The following is a 20,059-nucleotide window of genomic DNA, read 5'->3' as shown; positions in this document are numbered from 1 at the left end:
ATTGTATATAAATAAAATCAATTATTAAGAAAATTATAGAAGGAAACTTCGTAGAGAGGGTAAATTCATTATTGGCTAACAAAAATAATGAAAGAATAATAGTATTAAAATACGAGTTGGAATTAAAAATATTAAATAATTGTACAGATTTAGAATTTGAAGCAGAAAATGTAGGTGACAGACTTTTATTTATATAGTTTTAATGTTAATAACTCCAGAAAAGTTTATAAGTATCTTGTTAAGTAGTCAAAATGAAACAAATTATTTAAGTTCGTAAGTTTAATGACTAATGATTTTTTCTGCGTTCTGCCAATAACTAAGTAATAATTAAAATTATATAGTTTTTTAGATATAAAGATATAAGCAAACAAGTTGTAAGCAACCCTGTAATATAATTCTGAAAATAATAAATAAACAATATGGACCTGTGACGGTTGCAGCATTCGAAGCTTAACTAATAATTACTTTGATTATTCGTGGAAGCTCTTAACAAGAACATCATACGCCACTAAAGTAAGATAATGACATTTAATGCTCCACAAAGCAGCATTGCATACCCACAACAATAATGTAACGCAATTTGAATATATTTCAAAAAGACGCGAACGCTTTTAATTTACTCCACGCAAGAAAAAGGATTGAGTTTTTTAAGAGGATGTAAATTTGGACTACAACTCTATTTGTGCGCATTATTAACTCTACATATTAGCCGTAATTCATATAAATTTATATTAATAATGGTAATAACGAAAGCAACCGTCAACAAAATACATTGTGAAATCAGTTTTATTTTCTTTAGTATGTAATTTGTTGTAGAGTGGTATTTTTTTATGTCATGAACTGTGTAAAATAACATTACATATAACATTACAAATAAAGTATATGAAAATATGTCAGATTTATAAAAACAAATTATCAATACTTTATTCTTATTAAAAGTAATGATGCAATTAATTTCATGCAAATTTACTGTGCTATATATTAGATGTCTTAAATAATATATTGTATAAATGTTTATAATCGTTTTGATACTGCGCTTTTGGTTAAATGGTGTTTAGTTTCAATTTTCTTTCACTTGCTACAAAGAGTATATCAGTAGCTAATAACTCAAATTCACTTTTTGTCAGCCTGTCTATCTTTAATTATTTCAGTTATTTTACATTGTAGGGCACTTTGTAAAGGAATCTTTCTTTGTATTTTTGCTGTCATTATATCGGAATCGTCGTTAAATGGCAAATTACGTTTTCCGCACCTAATTTTTTCATTTAGTTTCCGTAAATCCTTAAAATATATTTTTGAAATATATTAAAAAATGTAAACATATTTTAAAAACTAAAATGGATTTACCTTTCCTGGACTCTTACAAAACTCATATGTTATATCATTTGGAGAATGAAATTTTTCATTTTTTTCCATTGGATGAACATAAACCAAAGGATGTGTGGACAATTTCCGTGGAAAGTTTTGTTTTTCTGTTGGATGTGGTGATAAAGTCAAGCTTTGTACCTAAAATATTATTATAAAATTATTTGATTTTACATTGATATATTTTAATACAAACCGATTTATTTTTCTCACTAAAACTTAAAGCGTATGGACTCATATTTTGAACATATATGTTGTTATAGAAGTGTATTATATCTCTATTACCGTCTGAAATGAGTTAAAATTGAAAGAGAGCAATTGTTGTGTGTTTGTCACGATACTTTTTCTTTTAAAGATAGAAAACATCGACCAATGAAAATGTTTTAAACATAATATTGTATAAGACAAAGAAATAATGTTTCACCTTTCTCATCGATGAAAACATCTCTGTAAGTGCTGCTTGTTGCTTGTGGCTGTTTTCTATAAGATTTCATTATATCTGTAAACGAACTTCCTTGTATTTCTCGTACCTGTAATTTTAGTATAACCTATAGTAAGTATATTAAATAAATTAAATGTGTAATTTACCTTAATATATAAATATATTGCACACATTAAAATTTGGTCGAGATGCCTATCTTTCATTAGTTCTGTTTTTTGCGTAATTGAGTATTCAAACAATGTCCATATTTTTTTTAGGCATAATTCATTATCTCTTCTTAGATCCATAACTAATTCCTTAATTCTAATCCAGGCTAATTTATAAAACTAAAACAAATATTTAGTGGACATTGCTACATATCTAAAGCAATTTAAACTTACTTTTCTTAAAAACAAAGGCAAAGACCCTGAACGTTTCATTCCATCGGGTATCCTTTTAGTATTGTCATTGGGTTTATCATACGGTAGGGAATCTACAAATGTTACAAGTATAACAAATTAAAAAAAGAAGTAATAATAAATACGTACCTATTGTTACATTAAATAGATCCCGTTTTGCAGAATCTGTAATAGCTGTTGGCATAAATGTTTCACACGCAGAATTCATAGGAGATTGGACTATTGAAAAATATTTTAATATAAATTATATTTTACAAACTCAATAAAAATTTACTTTGTGATTCTTGCCGTAATGATATATTACTTATATCAACTTCAGACCATGATGGAAGTGGAGAAGATATACTTTCTATTAGATTCCATATAGGAGAAGAGTTTTTCCAGACTAGTGACTCAAGACATGCTTCTTCAACAAAGTTTAGGTGCTTTATAAGTGCTCTATTTAAAATATCTTCATGACGTGCAACAACAATTTCAATGATTTTGTAGTATTGATAAGCATCAATCCCGAAACAGTCAAGCACCCATGGAAACTTTAATTGGGAATTATAGGCATCTAACACAATCTCAACGGAGCACGCAATTAATGTTGCATTAAATATATCATTAATTAATAATATTTTAATATCTATAGGCTTGGTTCTGATTTCGACGCGAATAATTTTCTCTAACAAATAATAATAAAGCGATGTAGCTAACTGAAACCTGTTTAAACCTTCTGCTTGATGTGGTAAATATTTACAAAATTGTTGTGACATAAGATTGAGTTTATCCCCGATTTTTTGCAATATAACCGGACCGGCTTGTCTAATTAATTCAGAAATGTTTTTTTTTTTAGATAAATGTGTAGCTGTTATGTAAATGAGTAACATAGAATTGGAGTTCATAAGTGAATTCCACTTACTTTATAAAATCAGTTGGTTCGGATATATGAGCAATACCTTGTAATTTGTTCACATTATGAGTGGCATTTGCTACAGGTTCCAAATTTGTCTCCTTATTGGGCAATAAGCTTTTCCTTGTGTATGGTGTGTCAGGTATCAATGACTTTATCTCCTATAAAACTTTTATCAAGTGTGCACAATTTATTTACATAAGTCTTACCTGATGTTCAACTCTTTCTTCTCCACTATACTCTAAAATTGAAATTTTTTTAAAAAAAGGAATTCAAATTTAAATAAACAATTACAAACCTGCGCTGACAACACGGCGATATTTTGGATTATTGATTATTATTCTCTCGTCGAATTCGCCAACACTCAAAATATATTGCTCATAAGTACTATTTAAACATTTTAAATTACGTTCGAAGTTAGAATTTGAAACAATACCTAGAAATGTCTCTTCATTTCCACTTATAGTCTAATAGGAATATATATACAAGTGTAAATTAGAAACATATTTTGAGACATGACTATAATAATTAGCATTACATTTGTTTGAAAAAACCTTCTGATAATTATTTTCCAAGAATTATTTTTCATAAATTTTACTTCACTTGGTTTAGTCTCAATTAACCGACTTAAATGATTTATAATACAATGGTTATGAACTAAATTTCGATCAAAACTGTCAGTACCCCAATCTTCTGGTATTCCACTAAAACTGGGATTAATAAGGTCTGTACGGTTTTCTGCTAATACATTAATATATAATAGGTCTATACAACAAAGAAGAAGATGAAAAGATGTAATAAGATCCACAGTATAACTAGGATTTTCATTTTTCGCGCATAAATATAAACACCATCCTATGTCATATAATTTGTTTGATGAACATTTGGTAGCAGACCTAAAAATTGTAATTAACAAATCAAATTATTGACTGGTTTTTATTTATAAGCACATAAATTTCTCAGATTTCTGACAACAAACCTGTATTTAGTGTTTTTTCTTTCATATGGCGGATATTGAAAAAGTTGATCAAATGCTTTATTATAGTAGTGGAAGAGATGAAATGTTATGCTAGATGTTCGTTCTAATCTTTCAATTTGATGAAAAAAGTTTTCTGATAGATTCGCCATTTCGTGCCAATTTTTAATTTTTGAAATAAAGTCATATATGCTGTAATAAAACAAAGTTTTCAAATATGAAAATTAAGCATTAGGACCTCTTCACCTCATATTACAAGAACGAAGAACTTTGTTCAAAGATACACAGTTTCCAACTACAATTGTATTGTTTTCGCCAACTGTGGGTGTATATGATGCTCTACAGGCTGCATACAATGCACAACAAAACCAATGTACTGGATCTCCCTAAGTATTTCAACAAAATAAAAAAAAATTAAATTGGTTACATTATAAAATATAAAAATATATACTTCTAATGATGTTCGTTGTGATACATCCGAAAATTTGTTCCAAGCGCTCTCTTCAGTTTCTTTATCCATATTAAGCTCACGACACAACTCCTCATATTTTGTCTTGATGTCGCCATCAATAATGACTATCTTTTCTTTTTCCATAATCAAGTACAAGTGCAACAGAATGTATCAATTCTTTGTTTTTGAATATTTTATTTCGACACTATAAACCCTTTTCCTTTATTCTTTTGAATATGTATTACTGAAATTTTCAACATGCACACATTTAATACTAAGTTATACCAAATATTAAAAGACAAACGTCAAAAAAAAGGCGCGAAGTATTGTAAATTGTATGTCAGTGCTATGGTTTGATGTTGGGTACATACAGAGGTAATCTGACTTTTTCAAAACAGTGTGTGCATGTATAAAATATTTTTTGAATTCATTAATGAAAACACGATCAGCCCTAATTAAAACTGTATAGTAACATGTGTGCATGAAACTAGCTCCAACGATAAGTCCCAAATGGAATTGGAAAATTTTTCCGCCATATAAAAACCTAAATAATTTTCTATGTGTAATTATGTTTCATCTGTAAATGAAATAATTTTCATAAAATATCACTAACAAAGCAAGTCCAATAAGGCCTATTTACTAATTTATTGAGAATTTTTGCACTATAAAAAATTTTTTAGGCGCTATAACTCATTGTGAAAACTAATTATCGTTTTCATTTCATTTGATGTTTATATAATTATACACTAACGAATTTAATTAATGGCACAGCTAGCATGTTGAACTTTAAGGGACCTGTATGATTGCAGTTACGTCGGAGAATTGTTATTGCTTTTTAATACAAAATAAAAATGTTAATGTCAATTGACATCTAGACAGCAAATTGAAAGTTAAAAGAAATAATAAATTAAAAGTAATCTGGGAATGTAGGAAATTTTGAAATTTTTAACAAAATTAATAATAGTTTCGAATAAGTATTCAAGCCTTAATAAGTATATAACTTGTAAGTTAGGAACTAAAAAGTTAAAAATTTAAATGCTTTTTAAATATACATTCTTCATGCACTCCTACGTGTTTTTGTATTAATATATATTTTTACATATTACACAAGTAGGAGCTGCCAAATACACCTAATAATTAATCTGGGAGTAATAATAGAAATAATAAGTATATGTGTAACACATACTTATCATTTGGTATTAAGGTAATATACTAGGGTCACAATAGATCTTTTACAATCCTTTTGATTTGAAACAACGTTTGAAGCAACGTTTTTGAAGTTGCTGAAGCTTTTACATAAATTTTAAGCTTTTTCAATGTTATTTCTATATTCATCTAGACAAAATGTAATGTTTGTTACGTATCCAGATTGATTGTTGATACGTAAGCCCACTATTTTCGCGGGCATTGGTTAGTTCTTAACTACACTCCACACTACTTGGATATTACATAAAAAGAAATTGTACCCAAAAAAAAAAATTTTAAAAATTCAAAAAAAAAAAAAACAAAAGGAAAGCAAAAAAAAGTAATTAAAAGAAAATAAAGCAAAAAAAAAGAAACATCATTGTTGGGTAACAATACAAAGTAACATAAAATATATAATGTTCATAAATAACGAAAGTTTTTGTATTATTGGCAACCCTGTTGCACAATGTAAGTTTTTAATAAAAACGATCAGTCTTGATCAAACTCGAATTAAAAAACAACGTGTTTTTTTGTCGTCTCTTTTTCGGTTTTAGTTTTACTAAGAAAAATTCTTCTTGGTAAATTTTTTGGCGCCCAACGTGGGGCACGATAGATACTTGACAAAGCATAATTTAGACATTTGAAAGTGATATATTTAATATATATTAGATATATAATATATGTTGTATATTTAATAATAAAAACTAGAACAGTCTCATTTTCGGGCCGTCGTCGCCGTTTTGTTGCTTTGTAGCTGCCGTTCGTTTTACGTTTCTTGTATCATTTTTAGGCCGTCGTCGCCGTTTTGTTGCATTGTTACTGCCGTTTGTTCTACGGTTCTTGTGCTCCATATAATTATAATATAATTAAATTAAATCTCGTGTTTAATTCAAGGCCATCGTCGCCGACTCGCTTTATAGTTTATTGCCGTTTGTTTTACGGTTCTTTGCAGTTAGTCTTTCGCTGCTTGCTGCATTTGTTTGGAGTTCTTATACTGTTGCTGCTACTGCGATCATCGTCAATTTTCAGTGCTGTCGCTGCATGCAGAATTTACGTCGACTCTATTGCTGTTGCTGTTTATCATTTACTTAACGAGTTGTTGCTGTATTTGGTGCATTTATTTTGTACATTATATTTTTACATCACAATGGCAGAAAAATTAAAGCAGCAAAGAGCCAACACTAAAAAAAGCATGACACGAATTAAGAATTATATTGAATCCGCAAGGAATGAGGGAAGTGTACTTCCACATGCTGAACTAAAATGTCGCTTAGCTATATTAGAGGCTTACTTCAAACAGATATTGACCACGCAATCGAGCATCGAGGCCTTAAATCCAGAAGATAATTGCCGATCAGATTTGGAGGAGCTTTACATCAATGCAAAGGTGGCTATTCAATCGCAGTTGGGAGACGAGTTCCACAATACATCAATATCTGATGGTAACATCACCATCCACCAATCAACATCGAAACTACCACCGTTACAATTACCTTCATTCAATGGTAAATATTCCGAATTCAAGAATTTTATAACGACATTTACCCAAATCATTGATCGAGAATCAACTTTATCTAATCTGGAAAAGTTTAATTATTTGCTGACTTGTCTGCATGGCCCATCGTTAGAAACGGTCAACGCGTTTCAAGTCACAAATGAAAATTATTCAAAGGCTTTAAATAGATTGAAGGATAGATATGACAATCCAACGCTTATTTTTATGGAAAACGTATCAGCCCTTTTCGATCTTCCTGGTACGTCCAAACCAGAAGGTGATAAATTGCGAAGTTTAATCGATACTGCGTCAACAATTTATAGTTCACTGCTATCATTGGGTTCGGAACGTGACATTGCACAAGCAATGTTGATTCATATTGTGATGCAAAAGTGTGACGAAGGGACGAGAAGAAAGTGGAAGGAATCGTTGGATTTCAAAAGGTTGCCATGTTGGAACGATTGTACTGCCGTTTTAGAGAGACATTGTCAATATCTTCAATCTCTGGATAAAACGTCTCCTTGTGTATCAGATGTGCACACCAATGATAAATTGTCAAAAATAAAAAAATCTCACAAAGATTATGCTTTTTCTTGCACTAAATCCTCTTGTATATTTTGTTCAAGTGCGAATCACAAGCTCAATGGCTGTGAACGGTTTAAATGTTTATCAACTGCACAACGTTTTGACACTGTAAAGCGATTCACACTGTGCATCAATTGTTTATCAAAAGGACATCAACGTTCTAACTGTCCATCAACTTATAGATGTAAAATTTGTTCAGATCAACATCACACCTTGTTACATCGTAGCAACACCTTCAATACCACAACACCTTTCAACTCAGTTCATCCTACTCCACAGTCATCAATGGTGTCAGCTGTAGCTACTACTTCTAGAGATGCTGTGACGCATACACATTTAGAGAAGTCATCGACAAGTAATGTCATCTTAGCTACAGCGCTAGTTCTAATACAGGATGCATCTGGATGCTACCAATTGGGTAGGGCGTTACTAGTTTCGTGTTCACAGGTGAACTTCATCACTAATGATTTCGCTCAAAAACTTCGCATACCCATGGCAAAGCATAATATTGAAATTAACAGCATCGGAAATTCATCGACAAGAATTACATCAAAGGTATCAACTACTATCAAATCTCGATTCACGGCTTTTCAATTTCCATTGACATTCTGTATAACATCACATATTGCGTATCAACCAGATTCTGAAATAAACATCTCAACTTGGAACGTACCACCAAATATTAACCTTGCTGACGAACAATTTTACAAATCAACCCGTATTGATTTACTGCTTGGCACTGAAAGCTTTTTTAGTGTCCTGTCAGTAGGCCAGATTAAACTTGGATTAGGATTACCAACGTTACAGAAAACTATTTTGGGCTGGATTGTTTCAGGTAGATATGATGTTTCACAATGCGTTAATAATTCAATTTGTCTCCTTTCACCAATTGACTCTGTCGAGGAAAAGTTAGAACGTTTATAGAAGCTAGAAGAAGTCTCGATCACTCCACATGCTTGGACTAGTGAACAACAAGTTTGTGATCATTTGTTTTCAGAAACAGTATGCAGAACAGATGCAGGTTGAGTTATGGTAAGGTTGCCATTTAAGGATAGTCCTCAGTGTTTAGGCAGTTCATACGGTAAAGCGTTGCGCAAATTTATTGCACAAGAAAATCGATTGTGACGGTCGCCTGAGCTCAAAACGCAATATGTTGCCTTTATGGAAGAATATCAAAACCTTGGTCACATGATTGAGGTAAAAGATCCAAATATCGATGAACCTCATTATTACATTCCGCATCATTGCGTATTGAAGCCATCCAGCACCTCGACGAAATTAAGAGTCGTATTCGACGCATCATGTCGAACCTCTTCTCAGAAATCTCTCAATGATATTTTGATGATTGAACCCACTCTGCAAACTGAATTGTTCATCCTCTTGTTACGTTTTCGCTTATTTCGATTCGCTCTTACTGCTGACATAGTGAAGATGTATAGGCAAATTCTGATTGATCCTGAAGATAGAAAATTTCAGTACATTCTTTGGAGAAGTTCACCATCTACCAATATTCGTACTTTCCAGCTCAACACAGTTACATATGGAACAGCTGCTGCACCATACCTTGCCATTCGTTGCCTATTGTATATAGCGCATCAATATGTGGATCAATTCAAGATTGCAGCTGAAGTAATCAAATCTTCGTTTTATGTTGATGACTTATTGCATGGTGCAGATTCTCTTTCTGAGTTACATCAAATAAGATACGAATTGGAAGAGCTTCTAAAACAGGGAGGTTTCGAATTAGCTAAATGGCACTCAAATCATCAAGCTTTTAGAGATGACACTACTATCAAAGATCTCAATATTGGTTCGGATGTTATTACCAGCACATTGGGACTGAAATGGGATCAAGATAAGGATGTATTTATTCCTTCATTTAATGTTAAACCAAATTCTATCAGCCGCATCACAAAAAGAACTATTTTATCAATTGCGTCGTCACTATTCGACACATTAGGACTATTAGCTCCAATAACCATATCAACTAAAATATTATTGCAAGAGCTATGGCTGCTTAAATTGGATTGGGACGAATCCATTCCTCAAAATTTACATTCAGCATGGGAAAGGCTTTGTCACGATTTGTCATCATTGAACACCATTACCATTCCAAGGTACTGTCTAAAACCAAAAGCAAAAACAATTCAGCTCCATGGGTTCTGCGATGCATCGATTCGCGCATATGGTTGCAGCATTTACATTCGCGTCACAGATGATTCCAACCTCATAGAGGTTCAACTATTCGTAGCCAAATCTAGAGTAGCTCCGCTAAAAAAACAATCGCTTCCAAAATTAGAACTTTGTGGAGCACTGCTACTTGCAAGACTTTACAACAAAATTAAATCGCTCTTCGAAAAGTTTGATACGGACGTCTATCTATGGTCTGATTCCCAAATCGTATTACATTGGCTCAAAATGCATTCGGCCACACTGTCTGCCTTCGTAGGTAATAGAGTTTCTGAGATTCAAGACCTCACCGCAGGTTCACATTGGAGATATGTCCACACAAATTGTAATCCAGCAGACATTGTGTCAAGAGGCAGCACTGTTAAGGATCTCACTAATTCTATTTGGTTTAAAGGACCTTCATTTCTTCGTCAAGAGATGTATAAGTGGCCTGCAAACAAGAACGACAACTTGGATTTTGAAGAAGTCAATAACGAAAAGAAACGAAAAGCAGCATTCAAGGTAACTGTATCAACCAATTATGTCATAGATATTATTGATAAGTATAGCTCACATACAACGGCTGTTCGTGTACTGGCTTGGTTGTTTCGTTGGTATCATCATTATAAGAAGAAGTTCAACCGCAATGTCTTTACAGAAGTCCTTACTCATGAAGAATTAGACTACGCCTTCCGATGCATCATTTCAAATATACAAGCTCAGTACTTTGCTGAAGATATTTATTTATTGAATCGAGGATCTATAACAAAAGGTTCATTAAAATACCTCAACCCATTTATTGAAGATACCGGTGGGTATAAGCTGATAAAGGTTGGTGCACGATTAGAATTGGCTGATCTTGCAAAAGAACGTAAACATCCTATCCTGCTGCCTAGCAAATCTGAATTCGTCATACGTTATGTTCGTTACTTGCATCGTAAGAATTATCATGCTGGACCTAAGGCACTAGTGGCACTCATTCGTTTAGAGTTTTGGATTATAAACGCCAGAGAGGTTGCTCGAAGAGTAGTCAGACAATGTGTTCACTGCGTGCATTATAAGCCAAAACTATTGCAACAGATGATGGGGAATTTACCGGTAGAACGTCTCACACCGTCACGGCCGTTTGCGCGCTGTGGTATAGATTTTTGTGGACCATTCAACACGTATTTACGTATAAGAGGGAAGCCTCCATACAAAACTTATGTCGCCATTTTTATTTGTATGGCAACAAAAGCAGTACACATCGAAGTTGTATCAAGTTTGTCAACAGACGCGTTCATTGCAGCATTAAAAAGAATGATTGGCAGGAGAGGCTTACCAAGTGATATATTTTGCGATAACGCAACCAATTTTGTTGGGGCTTCGAATCAATTGACAGAACTAAAGTCATTCTTGCTTAATAAAATAACCCAATCGTCTATCATTCAGTACTGCGCGTCTGAATTCATTAATTTTCACTTTATTCCGCCTAGGGCACCTCATTTTGGCGGTCTTTGGGAGGCTGCAGTTAAATCCGCAAAAGGGCACTTATATAGAAGTTTGGTGACTACTAAGTTAACATTTGAGGAGCTGTCAACAGTAACAACCGAGATAGAAGCTATTCTTAACTCTCGACCATTGACACCACTTTCGCCGGATCCTAGCGACTACGAAGCATTGACTCCTGCCCATTTTTTGATTGGGTGCTCTCTAAAGGCGTTACCGGAGCGGACGGAATTTGCTAAAACTAACATGCTCGACAAGTGGTCCCTCATCATCGGTTTGAAACAATCATTTTGGAAGCGGTGGTCTCATGAATACATAAATGAGCTACAGATGCGCACAAAATGGACCTGTGAAATACCAAATATCATGCCCAATGCAATGGTGTTAATTCATGAAGACAATGTGCCTCCACTACATTGGCAACTCGGAAGAGTTCTGAAGGTCATACCAGGCAAGGACGAGCATGTCAGAGTAGTTGACGTACGTACCTCAAAGGGCATCATTCGCAGACCTATCCACAAACTAGCCATTTTACCTATTGAAAGTTCTTTCAAGGAGGCCGGGATGTTGGGTAGCAATACAAAGTAACATAAAATATATAATGTTCATAAATAACGAAAGTTTTTGTATTATTGGCAACCCTGTTGCACAATGTAAGTTTTTAATAAAAACGATCAGTCTTGATCAAACTCGAATTAAAAAACAACGTGTTTTTTTGTCGTCTCTTTTTCGGTTTTAGTTTTACTAAGAAAAATTCTTCTTGGTACAATCATAATAATCTGAAACTCTCGTCCACAAGTGTCTACGATGCCCTTCGTCGGCATGGATCTACTCACCCTCGCTACATTGTCATAGCTAGCGTTGAACTATTATAAAAGGTCTTAATAAATTCTTTATTTTGTTTTATTGTACAAAAAAATCTCAATTTAAATTACAAATATATAATATGTGTGTAAATCAAAAAAAAAATATTATTTACAAGTATAATATAAAAAAAGCACAACAAAAAAAACATTGTACATATATATATTCGCAAAATTCTTTTGGTCTTTTCTCTGGCGGCACCTCCTAAACTTCTGTATGCAGCAAAGAGAACTACAATACCAACTTTGGAAAAAAGATTTATGACATTAAATCTAGGTCTGCGACGGAAACTCGAGTAGGGGTTCGTCGTAGCTGATGTCTCCAAACCTAAACACATTACGGTCTATTAGCAGACTTGCAGCGTAAACTCCTCATCGATCACAAGACCAACTCGAAAGTCCATTATACAATAGCGTTCATTACGTCAGAATCGGTATTTGCAGTAAACTCAAACTTATTTCAAAATTTATCAAAATTAACTATGCCTGTTTTAATTAATGCCTTCCTGTAGTATGGGGTTCTACTTTGGGTGGCTGTTTTTCCTTTTAAACACTTCTATATGGAAAATTTATGTATTAGATCAACAGACATACATAGAGATCTTAGGATTTAGTCAGTGAAAAAATATATCAGAGACAGAGCTCTAAAATTATTCACTAAAGTTGCTACGATACTTAATCCCGCCCTAACAATCCTCAAGTCCACTTCTGGATTTTCACGAATATATGCTGATTTAAGGTCCGTCATCAACTAAAAGACAAATAAATGATATTATTTCTTAGCCTAGTTTGGGGTAGAGATAAGCCCCCCAGCTATTATAAAGTAAAAGTGCGTAATAGCACTAACTCAAGAAGAAGAATCAAGAAGAATAAAAATAATGTTATTACAGAGTCAGAGGAGAAAGCTCTACTCCGTTCGCCAGCAAAAATTGCAAGAAATCTTGGGCAGAGTCTTGACACCTCACTCAAGATTCAATATTTGAACGAGCTGAACGCATCTGCTCAGAGACTAATAATATCAAACTGTGAGAACACTTCACGGGTATTTCACACCCAGGGTCCTGTGGACACAGGTGACTGCAATGGCGGTAGTACGATGAACTTAGGCGAGGGCTATGAAGAGACCAGGAAGAAGGTGGTATACTACACCGGGACTTAGAAAAGGCGTATTAAGCTCATAACCAGAGATGGCTTAGATTTGGAGACCACGAAGCAGAAAGAAAGTAAAGTTACTCTGACGATAGTAGGAGAAAGTGACAGACCAAGTACCAGCATAAGGTACAGATCCAAGTGGCTATCGCCTATGAGAAATATCCAGAAGTAAATCTCACTAGTGAGCAAATGAGGCTAATAAAATGAAATCTCCTAGAATAAATTAATAAACTTCCTGAACACAATAGTGTTTACGGCTTAGTAGCCATTATTAACAGAGACGGATGGCTTCATTAACATGCTGCAATGGTGAAATGAAAAACTGGCTGACATATTGTGGCTCAAAGTTTAAACTATTCCCGTATGCCACGGGAATATGCTGTGCTGCCACCGGACATTTTGCTGAACCGTCTGGAGAAACAAAATGGTGGCATATGCACGTCATTGTGGAAGATTCTCAGAACTGAAAAGATCAAGAATGGTAGGGAAACCGTCATAGTCGGTCGGGCCAAGAATTGGATAGGCGGTCAGGCAGGGAAGCTGTACTTGAACTTCACTCAAATTCATATACGAGTGAAGGCAAAGCCCAGTGGACATAAAAGACTGGCGGCATAAGGCCACCAACGGCAGATAATCCCAGCAAATTCAAGTCAAAGGTACCTCCATCCAAGAGACCGCATCCAAATGGAAGAACTAGTACCTCAAAAGCACATGCAGATAGGTTAAATGACACAGTACAGGTCACAAGGGATAGTCCTCGGACCAATGTCGGACACCACACCTCTAGGCAGTATGGCAGTACACCCAGTCATGGGATAAAATTGCCTAAGTGGATGTGAAATGGCAAGGGTCCACAAAAATGAAAATGATGAGTTGCCTGTTGGTTAATCTTCAACACTCCAAATCTGCTACAAAGGTTTTGACACATCGCCTCATATCTAAAATTATTGACCTAGCCCTTATCCGTGAGCGATATCAGAACCAGATAAAGGGACTGAAAGGTTGTAACTACCCAATTCTTTTGGTCATATAAAATTAGGGTTACATAATTCTGCGCGACCTTATATTATTTGATCAAACGAGGATGATACTAAACACGCGCAGCCAGCATAAAAAGCTGGTAAACAAACAAAAACAATTCTTTGTTGAAAAAAAACACACTTGGCGTAAACAAGTTCGTAACTGAAAATTCAATGTGTTTTTGCAATAAGCATGGAACGGACAAGTAAATATGCAAAAACAATTCGTTGATGTAAAAAAATGCACATTTTGTGTAAACAAGCTACATAGCGGGATTAAAAGCGTCGTCAATCGAATAAAAGGGAGCAACCCTTTTATTCGATCTACTTCGATTACTTTTTCACCAAGAAGTAACTGGGTACCTTAGCAAAAGAAACATAATCCAGGTAAGCACGTGCCATAAATATATATTTTTTTTGAGAAAAATTAAGTATGTTGTCTGTTATGCGAGAGACGCATACATACGCGTATAAAACCACACTCTATGAAAATTGTGCTCTAAAACAACTTGTGCTCCTATAAAAATCCATGCGCTGAGGAATCATATTAATAAACCATATTCCTGCGCTGTCAGATCAATCCACGTTAATTGAAAATTTCTGTGCTTACGTATAAAACCACTCTCTATGAAAATTGTATTCTAAAACAACTTGTGCTTCAATAAAATCCATGCACTGAGGAATCATACTAATAAAACCATATTCCTGCGCTAGCAGATCAATCCTCGAGAATACCAATTACTGTGCTTCGTATGAAATCCTAGTCGAAGGGAATTTTATACTGTGTTCATAAACCAACGTGTGCGCCGGGGAATAACTTTGCTCAGAACTCCTGTGCTGGCAGATCCATCCACGGGAATTCGAATTGATGTGCTGGTGTATAAAATCATGACCGAAGAGAATTTTATTCCGAATTTATAAGTCATAAATAGTTGGAATGAAATTAAATAAATTTGAATATCATAGGTTGATCATTGTAAACTCTATTAGTTTTATATAAACTTATTTTATCACTTTAGGTAGCTATAATCTCTGGTATAGGTAATAACAAAGAGCAAATTGAATTCAGAAAATAAATAATTTGAACTGTAATTAAATAAATTTGAATATCATATATTGATCATTGTAAACTGTATTTATTTTATATAAACTTATGTAGCTGTAATCTCTGGTGTAGATAATAATGAAGAACAAAATGAATCAAGAAAAAAATAAATAATTTGGACTGTAATTAAATAAACTTGAATATCATATTTTGATCATTGTAAACGCTAATTATTTTATATAGGTAAACTTATATATCTGTAATCTCTGGTATAGATAATAACGAAGAACAAAGTGAATCAAGAAAAATAAATAATTTGGACTGTAATTAAATAAATTTGAATATTATATATTGATCATTGTAAAATCTATTTACTTTATATAAACATATGTAGCTGTAATTTCTGATATAGATAATAACAAAGAGCGAATTGAATCAAGAAACAGATAACTTGAATTGTAACTAATTAATAGGTATTAAGGAAAACGTAATTATTGTAAAACTATCCAATGTAACTACGATCATTGACATAAGTAACAATAAAGAATAAATTGAATCGAAAATTAAAGTTGCTTGTAAATGCAACGGAGATTAGGCATATAATCAGAAATTGACGCAGTGAATCGGAGTCGAACTAAAAATACAAATTGTCTTTTAAGAACCTTGGACACGGCTGAACTATCCCAGCTATAGACAGCCCCATATAACGGGGTTCATTACGAAGTAAAACATTTTAAAATATAGAAATCCAAGACTTCCAAAAATTTTTTAAAACACTCGGTTTAAACTTCTAGCTGCAGGCGATTTTAATGCCAAGCACACATTCTGGGGTTTTAGCAGTTGTGAAAAGTGAAGATCCCGACTGGCCTTCTGATCGACAAAAAGTCCCAGACCTCATTGACTTTGGCCTAAGCAAAAATATTAAACTATCAACAATCATCGCATTTCTATCAGTTGAACTGTCATCAGACCACTATACTCATCAGAATAGAACTATCCAAAAGCAAAGTCTAACGAAATATATAAACTGGTTAAAATTTCGTATAAATGTTGCTTGCCATATATCACAACATGCTTCGTTAAAAGTGAATAATGAAATTGATGCTTGTGTTAACCAATTTTCTGAATTTATCTCAACGGCTGATGAAGTAGCTTCGATAAGAACTGAAAAAACAATCCAAAAAAATGGTGTGAAAAACAATAGAGGTATTATTACAACGGAAGAGGAAAGCTAGAAGACTATGGCAACAGCGTACATCCCAAAAACGTAAAGTTTTACTTGCTAAATGTACTAATGAACTCAAATATGCCTTAGACAATTTTCTATACAATTTGAAACCTAATGAACAAACTGACTATTCACTTTGGAAGGCAAGAAAGTACCTTAAACAGACTATCCAGCAAGAATCTTCTCTCAGACTAGAAAATGGTGACTGTGAGACTGTGAGAAAGGGGACATATTTGTAAAACACTTGAAAAATGTATTTACTCCAAATGATGCTTCAAATAACACCTCTTTACCAATAACAAATCTACATCTCTCAAGCAATCTACTTACCTTTAAACTAGAAAATATCACTAAAATTATAAAAGATCTCAATGCGAAAAAGGCAGCTGGACCTGCAAATATCTAAGTTGCAATGGTGAGTTACCACAATGTGCCATTATACATCTTAGGCATTTATTTAACGCTATCTTACGGACAGGTTATTATCCCAAACTTTGGAAAATATGTGACGACTCTTACCATATCGCCACAAAGATAGAAATACATGACTCATACAAGTAAGTTATTATTATTAATGTAAAACTGGAAAAAAAGAATAATAAAAAAATATAATAAGACAACAATAGAATTATGCTATTTTTAGTTGAGAAAGAAATTGTTTATTATTAGTTAATATAAACGCAAAAAAATGTTAGTATAAGACATTTAAAATAGGCAATAACAATTTAGAAGAAAGCTACACAATGTGCACTCGGCAGTTAGAAGTCCCATTTCGCAAGATTTAAATAAAAGGAGGAGTAAATCAAGGAAAAGACACTTGAATCAAAGGTAATATTCAACCAGGTAACTAAGAAATTTATTAACATTGCTTGTTATCGCTCTATTTGGTGAATGCGCGCAACTTGGCCGGAAAGTGCACTGTTCTGCCTGCGCGTGTGACCACAGATCTGGTTTCCTGCTGGGTTTTGAGGACGGGTTCGACTCCTGGTGCTTGTACTGAAGGCGGTTCGGTTGTTCTGCTGCTGCCAATGCCATCTGAAGTCATGAATGCTGGTTTCAGCCTGTCTACTGCTACTGTGACGTCTTTATCTTTCACGCTGATGACGTTGTTTTTCTCATCGCGACGGACTACTCGATAAGGGGCCTCGTAAAGCTGTTCTAACGGTGCCCGAACGCGATCGATGCGTGGGAATACATACTTGCTCTCTGACAGCTCGCTGGGTACAAAGACTGGTTGTTGACCGTGTCGCTGTCCAGGTTGAAACAAACTTTACGAAGTCTGTTTCGCTTGGTTTGATTTTGACTTCTGTCAGCAACTGTCCCGTACTCTGAGAGGGTTGCCGTATAACATCTCTGCCAGACTGGCGTTTATGTCTGCTTTCGGCGCTGTCCTGAGGCCCAACATTACTAAAGGAAGAATTTGGGTCCAGTTACTGGAATCGTGACAATGTATGGCTGCTTTCAGTGTTCGGTGAAACCGCTCGACCATGCCATTGGCTTGGGGGTGGTAGACAGTTGTGCGCCAATGCTTTATTCCTAGTAGTTTCGTCACCTCTGTAAATATAGTGGACTCAAATTGACGTCCTAAGTCGGTTGTGACTGCATGCGGAGTGCCGAAATGTGAAACCCAGCCATCAATGGATGCTGCTGCCACCTCTTCTGCTGTGATGCCCACTAAAGGAATGGCTACTGGCCAACGCGAAAAACGATCGATGCATGTGGGAATATAACGCTTTCCTTGCGACGGTGACAATGTTCCCACTATATCCAAGTGGATGTGTTGAAATCGGCCATCTACCGCTGCAAAAGAACCGATACTCGTACGGGTATAGCGTTGAACCTTGGATTTTTGGCATGCAACACACCTTCGAACGAAAATTGCTGTATCTTTAGCTATACCGGGCCACACGTGTTTTGTTTGGACGATTTTGCGAGTTGCCCCTATTCCGGGGTGAGACAAGGAGTGAAGCTTGGACAATATATGCTGCCTGTAATTTGTGGGACGTATGAGCGAATGTGAGTGCTGGAAGCATCGCAGTACAGTTCAACGTCTGGTAGTTTCCATTTTTTTAATACTAACGTTTTTCCGCGCTGGTCGTCTAATAATTTCTGCACCTTTGGGTCTGTTGTTTGTTCAAACGCAATTCTTTCCACTTCGCTTGCTTCACACTAAACTGCTGCAATTCGAAAAAGGGAGTCTGCTACCACATTATCAGCTCCCGCAATGTGACGGATATCGGTCGAATATTGGCTCACAAACTCTAGTTGTCGTGCTCGTCTAGGAGATGCTTTTTCGCTTGCTTGCTGGAATGCATACGCGAGTGGTTTGTGGTCGGTGAATATTATAAACTCGCGGCCTTCTAACGCATACCGGAAATATTGGACAGCTTGATAAACAGCTGTCAACTCTCGATCATAGGCCCTGTATTTCATTTGAGTTGGATTCAATTTTCTTGAGTAGAACGCCAATGGCTGCTGCACTCCGTTTACTACTTGCTGGAGAACGGGCGGCCTGCGCCAGTTCATATTTACACTGCTGAAAAGCCGCCACGGCATCAGGCGTCCAGGTGATTGCTGTTTGATCATTTTTGCGGTTGCCAGGCGTTAGCGAAAACAAACGTTGTTGACTGTGAGCGGCACCTCGCAAGAATGGGCGATAGAAGTTTATCATGCCTAGAAACTGCCGTAACTGCTTAACGGTTTTAGGTAGCGGGAACTCACATACAGCCTGCACTTTACTCTCTGGGGGGCGAAATCCTTGGGCTTTAATCACATGTCCCAGAAACTCGATCTTCTTCTGGCCAAACTCACACTTACCGAAATTCACTGCTAATCCAGCTTGCCTTAAACGTTCGAACACTTCACGTAAGTGCTGTTCATGCTCTACGTCGTTCTTAGATGCGATGAGGATATCATCAATATATACGAATGCGAAGTCTAAGTCACCCAACGTCTGGTTGATGAATCGCTGGAACGTTTGAGCTGCATTGCGGAGTCCGAAGGTCATAAATTTGAATTCGAACGATGCTGGACTCTATGGCAGCCACTATGGTGTTAAGTCTCATCATGTCGTTGCACACATCTGCTACCGCGAACTGCGCCTCGATCTGCGCGAACCATATTTCGGGTCGCTCGTGCCAGAACGGAGGCACCTTCACCGAAACGCGATTCACCACTGGTGCCGAGTCTTCGCGCTGCTGTCCGAGCGATGCTGCATTCTCCTCTTGCACCGACATTTTTTCCTTAGTTTCGCACTGCCACTAAGCCGGAACTTTGCTCGCCGAGTTCTGAAAAGAACTTTTT

General features: G+C 35.3%; 3 protein-coding genes across 3 annotated transcripts; 2 read left to right on the top strand and 1 right to left on the bottom strand.

Annotated features, from left to right (window-relative positions):
• Window positions 1-341: 341 nt before the first annotated feature.
• On the bottom strand, window positions 342-4,899 carry LOC119674967 (retinoblastoma family protein-like). Its single transcript, XM_038086126.1, has 15 exons — window positions 4,528-4,899; window positions 4,323-4,462; window positions 4,080-4,268; window positions 3,639-3,996; window positions 3,399-3,567; window positions 3,310-3,341; window positions 3,110-3,261; window positions 2,480-3,012; window positions 2,335-2,424; window positions 2,188-2,279; window positions 1,954-2,133; window positions 1,790-1,895; window positions 1,562-1,653; window positions 1,348-1,506; window positions 342-1,281 (listed from the first exon to the last, which is right to left on the bottom strand). The coding sequence occupies exons 1-15, from the start codon at window positions 4,669-4,671 to the stop codon at window positions 1,114-1,116; spliced, it is 2,604 nt and encodes an 867-aa protein (XP_037942054.1). The 5' UTR covers window positions 4,672-4,899; the 3' UTR covers window positions 342-1,113.
• Window positions 4,900-6,859: 1,960 nt separating this feature from the next.
• On the top strand, window positions 6,860-8,716 carry LOC119665496. Its single transcript, XM_038074718.1, has one exon. The coding sequence runs from the start codon at window positions 6,860-6,862 to the stop codon at window positions 8,714-8,716; it is 1,857 nt and encodes a 618-aa protein (XP_037930646.1).
• A 237-nt stretch (window positions 8,717-8,953) lies between these two features.
• On the top strand, window positions 8,954-12,037 carry LOC119665495. Its single transcript, XM_038074717.1, has one exon. It carries the CDS (start codon window positions 8,954-8,956, stop codon window positions 12,035-12,037), a length of 3,084 nt encoding a protein of 1,027 aa, XP_037930645.1.
• The last annotated feature ends 8,022 nt before the right edge of the window (window positions 12,038-20,059 follow it).

Source organism: Teleopsis dalmanni, chromosome 1 (genome assembly GCF_002237135.1).
Source record: "Teleopsis dalmanni isolate 2A chromosome 1, ASM223713v2, whole genome shotgun sequence".
Classification (NCBI taxonomy): domain Eukaryota; kingdom Metazoa; phylum Arthropoda; class Insecta; order Diptera; family Diopsidae; genus Teleopsis; species Teleopsis dalmanni.
This window is presented reverse-complemented; position numbering and strand designations above follow the sequence as displayed.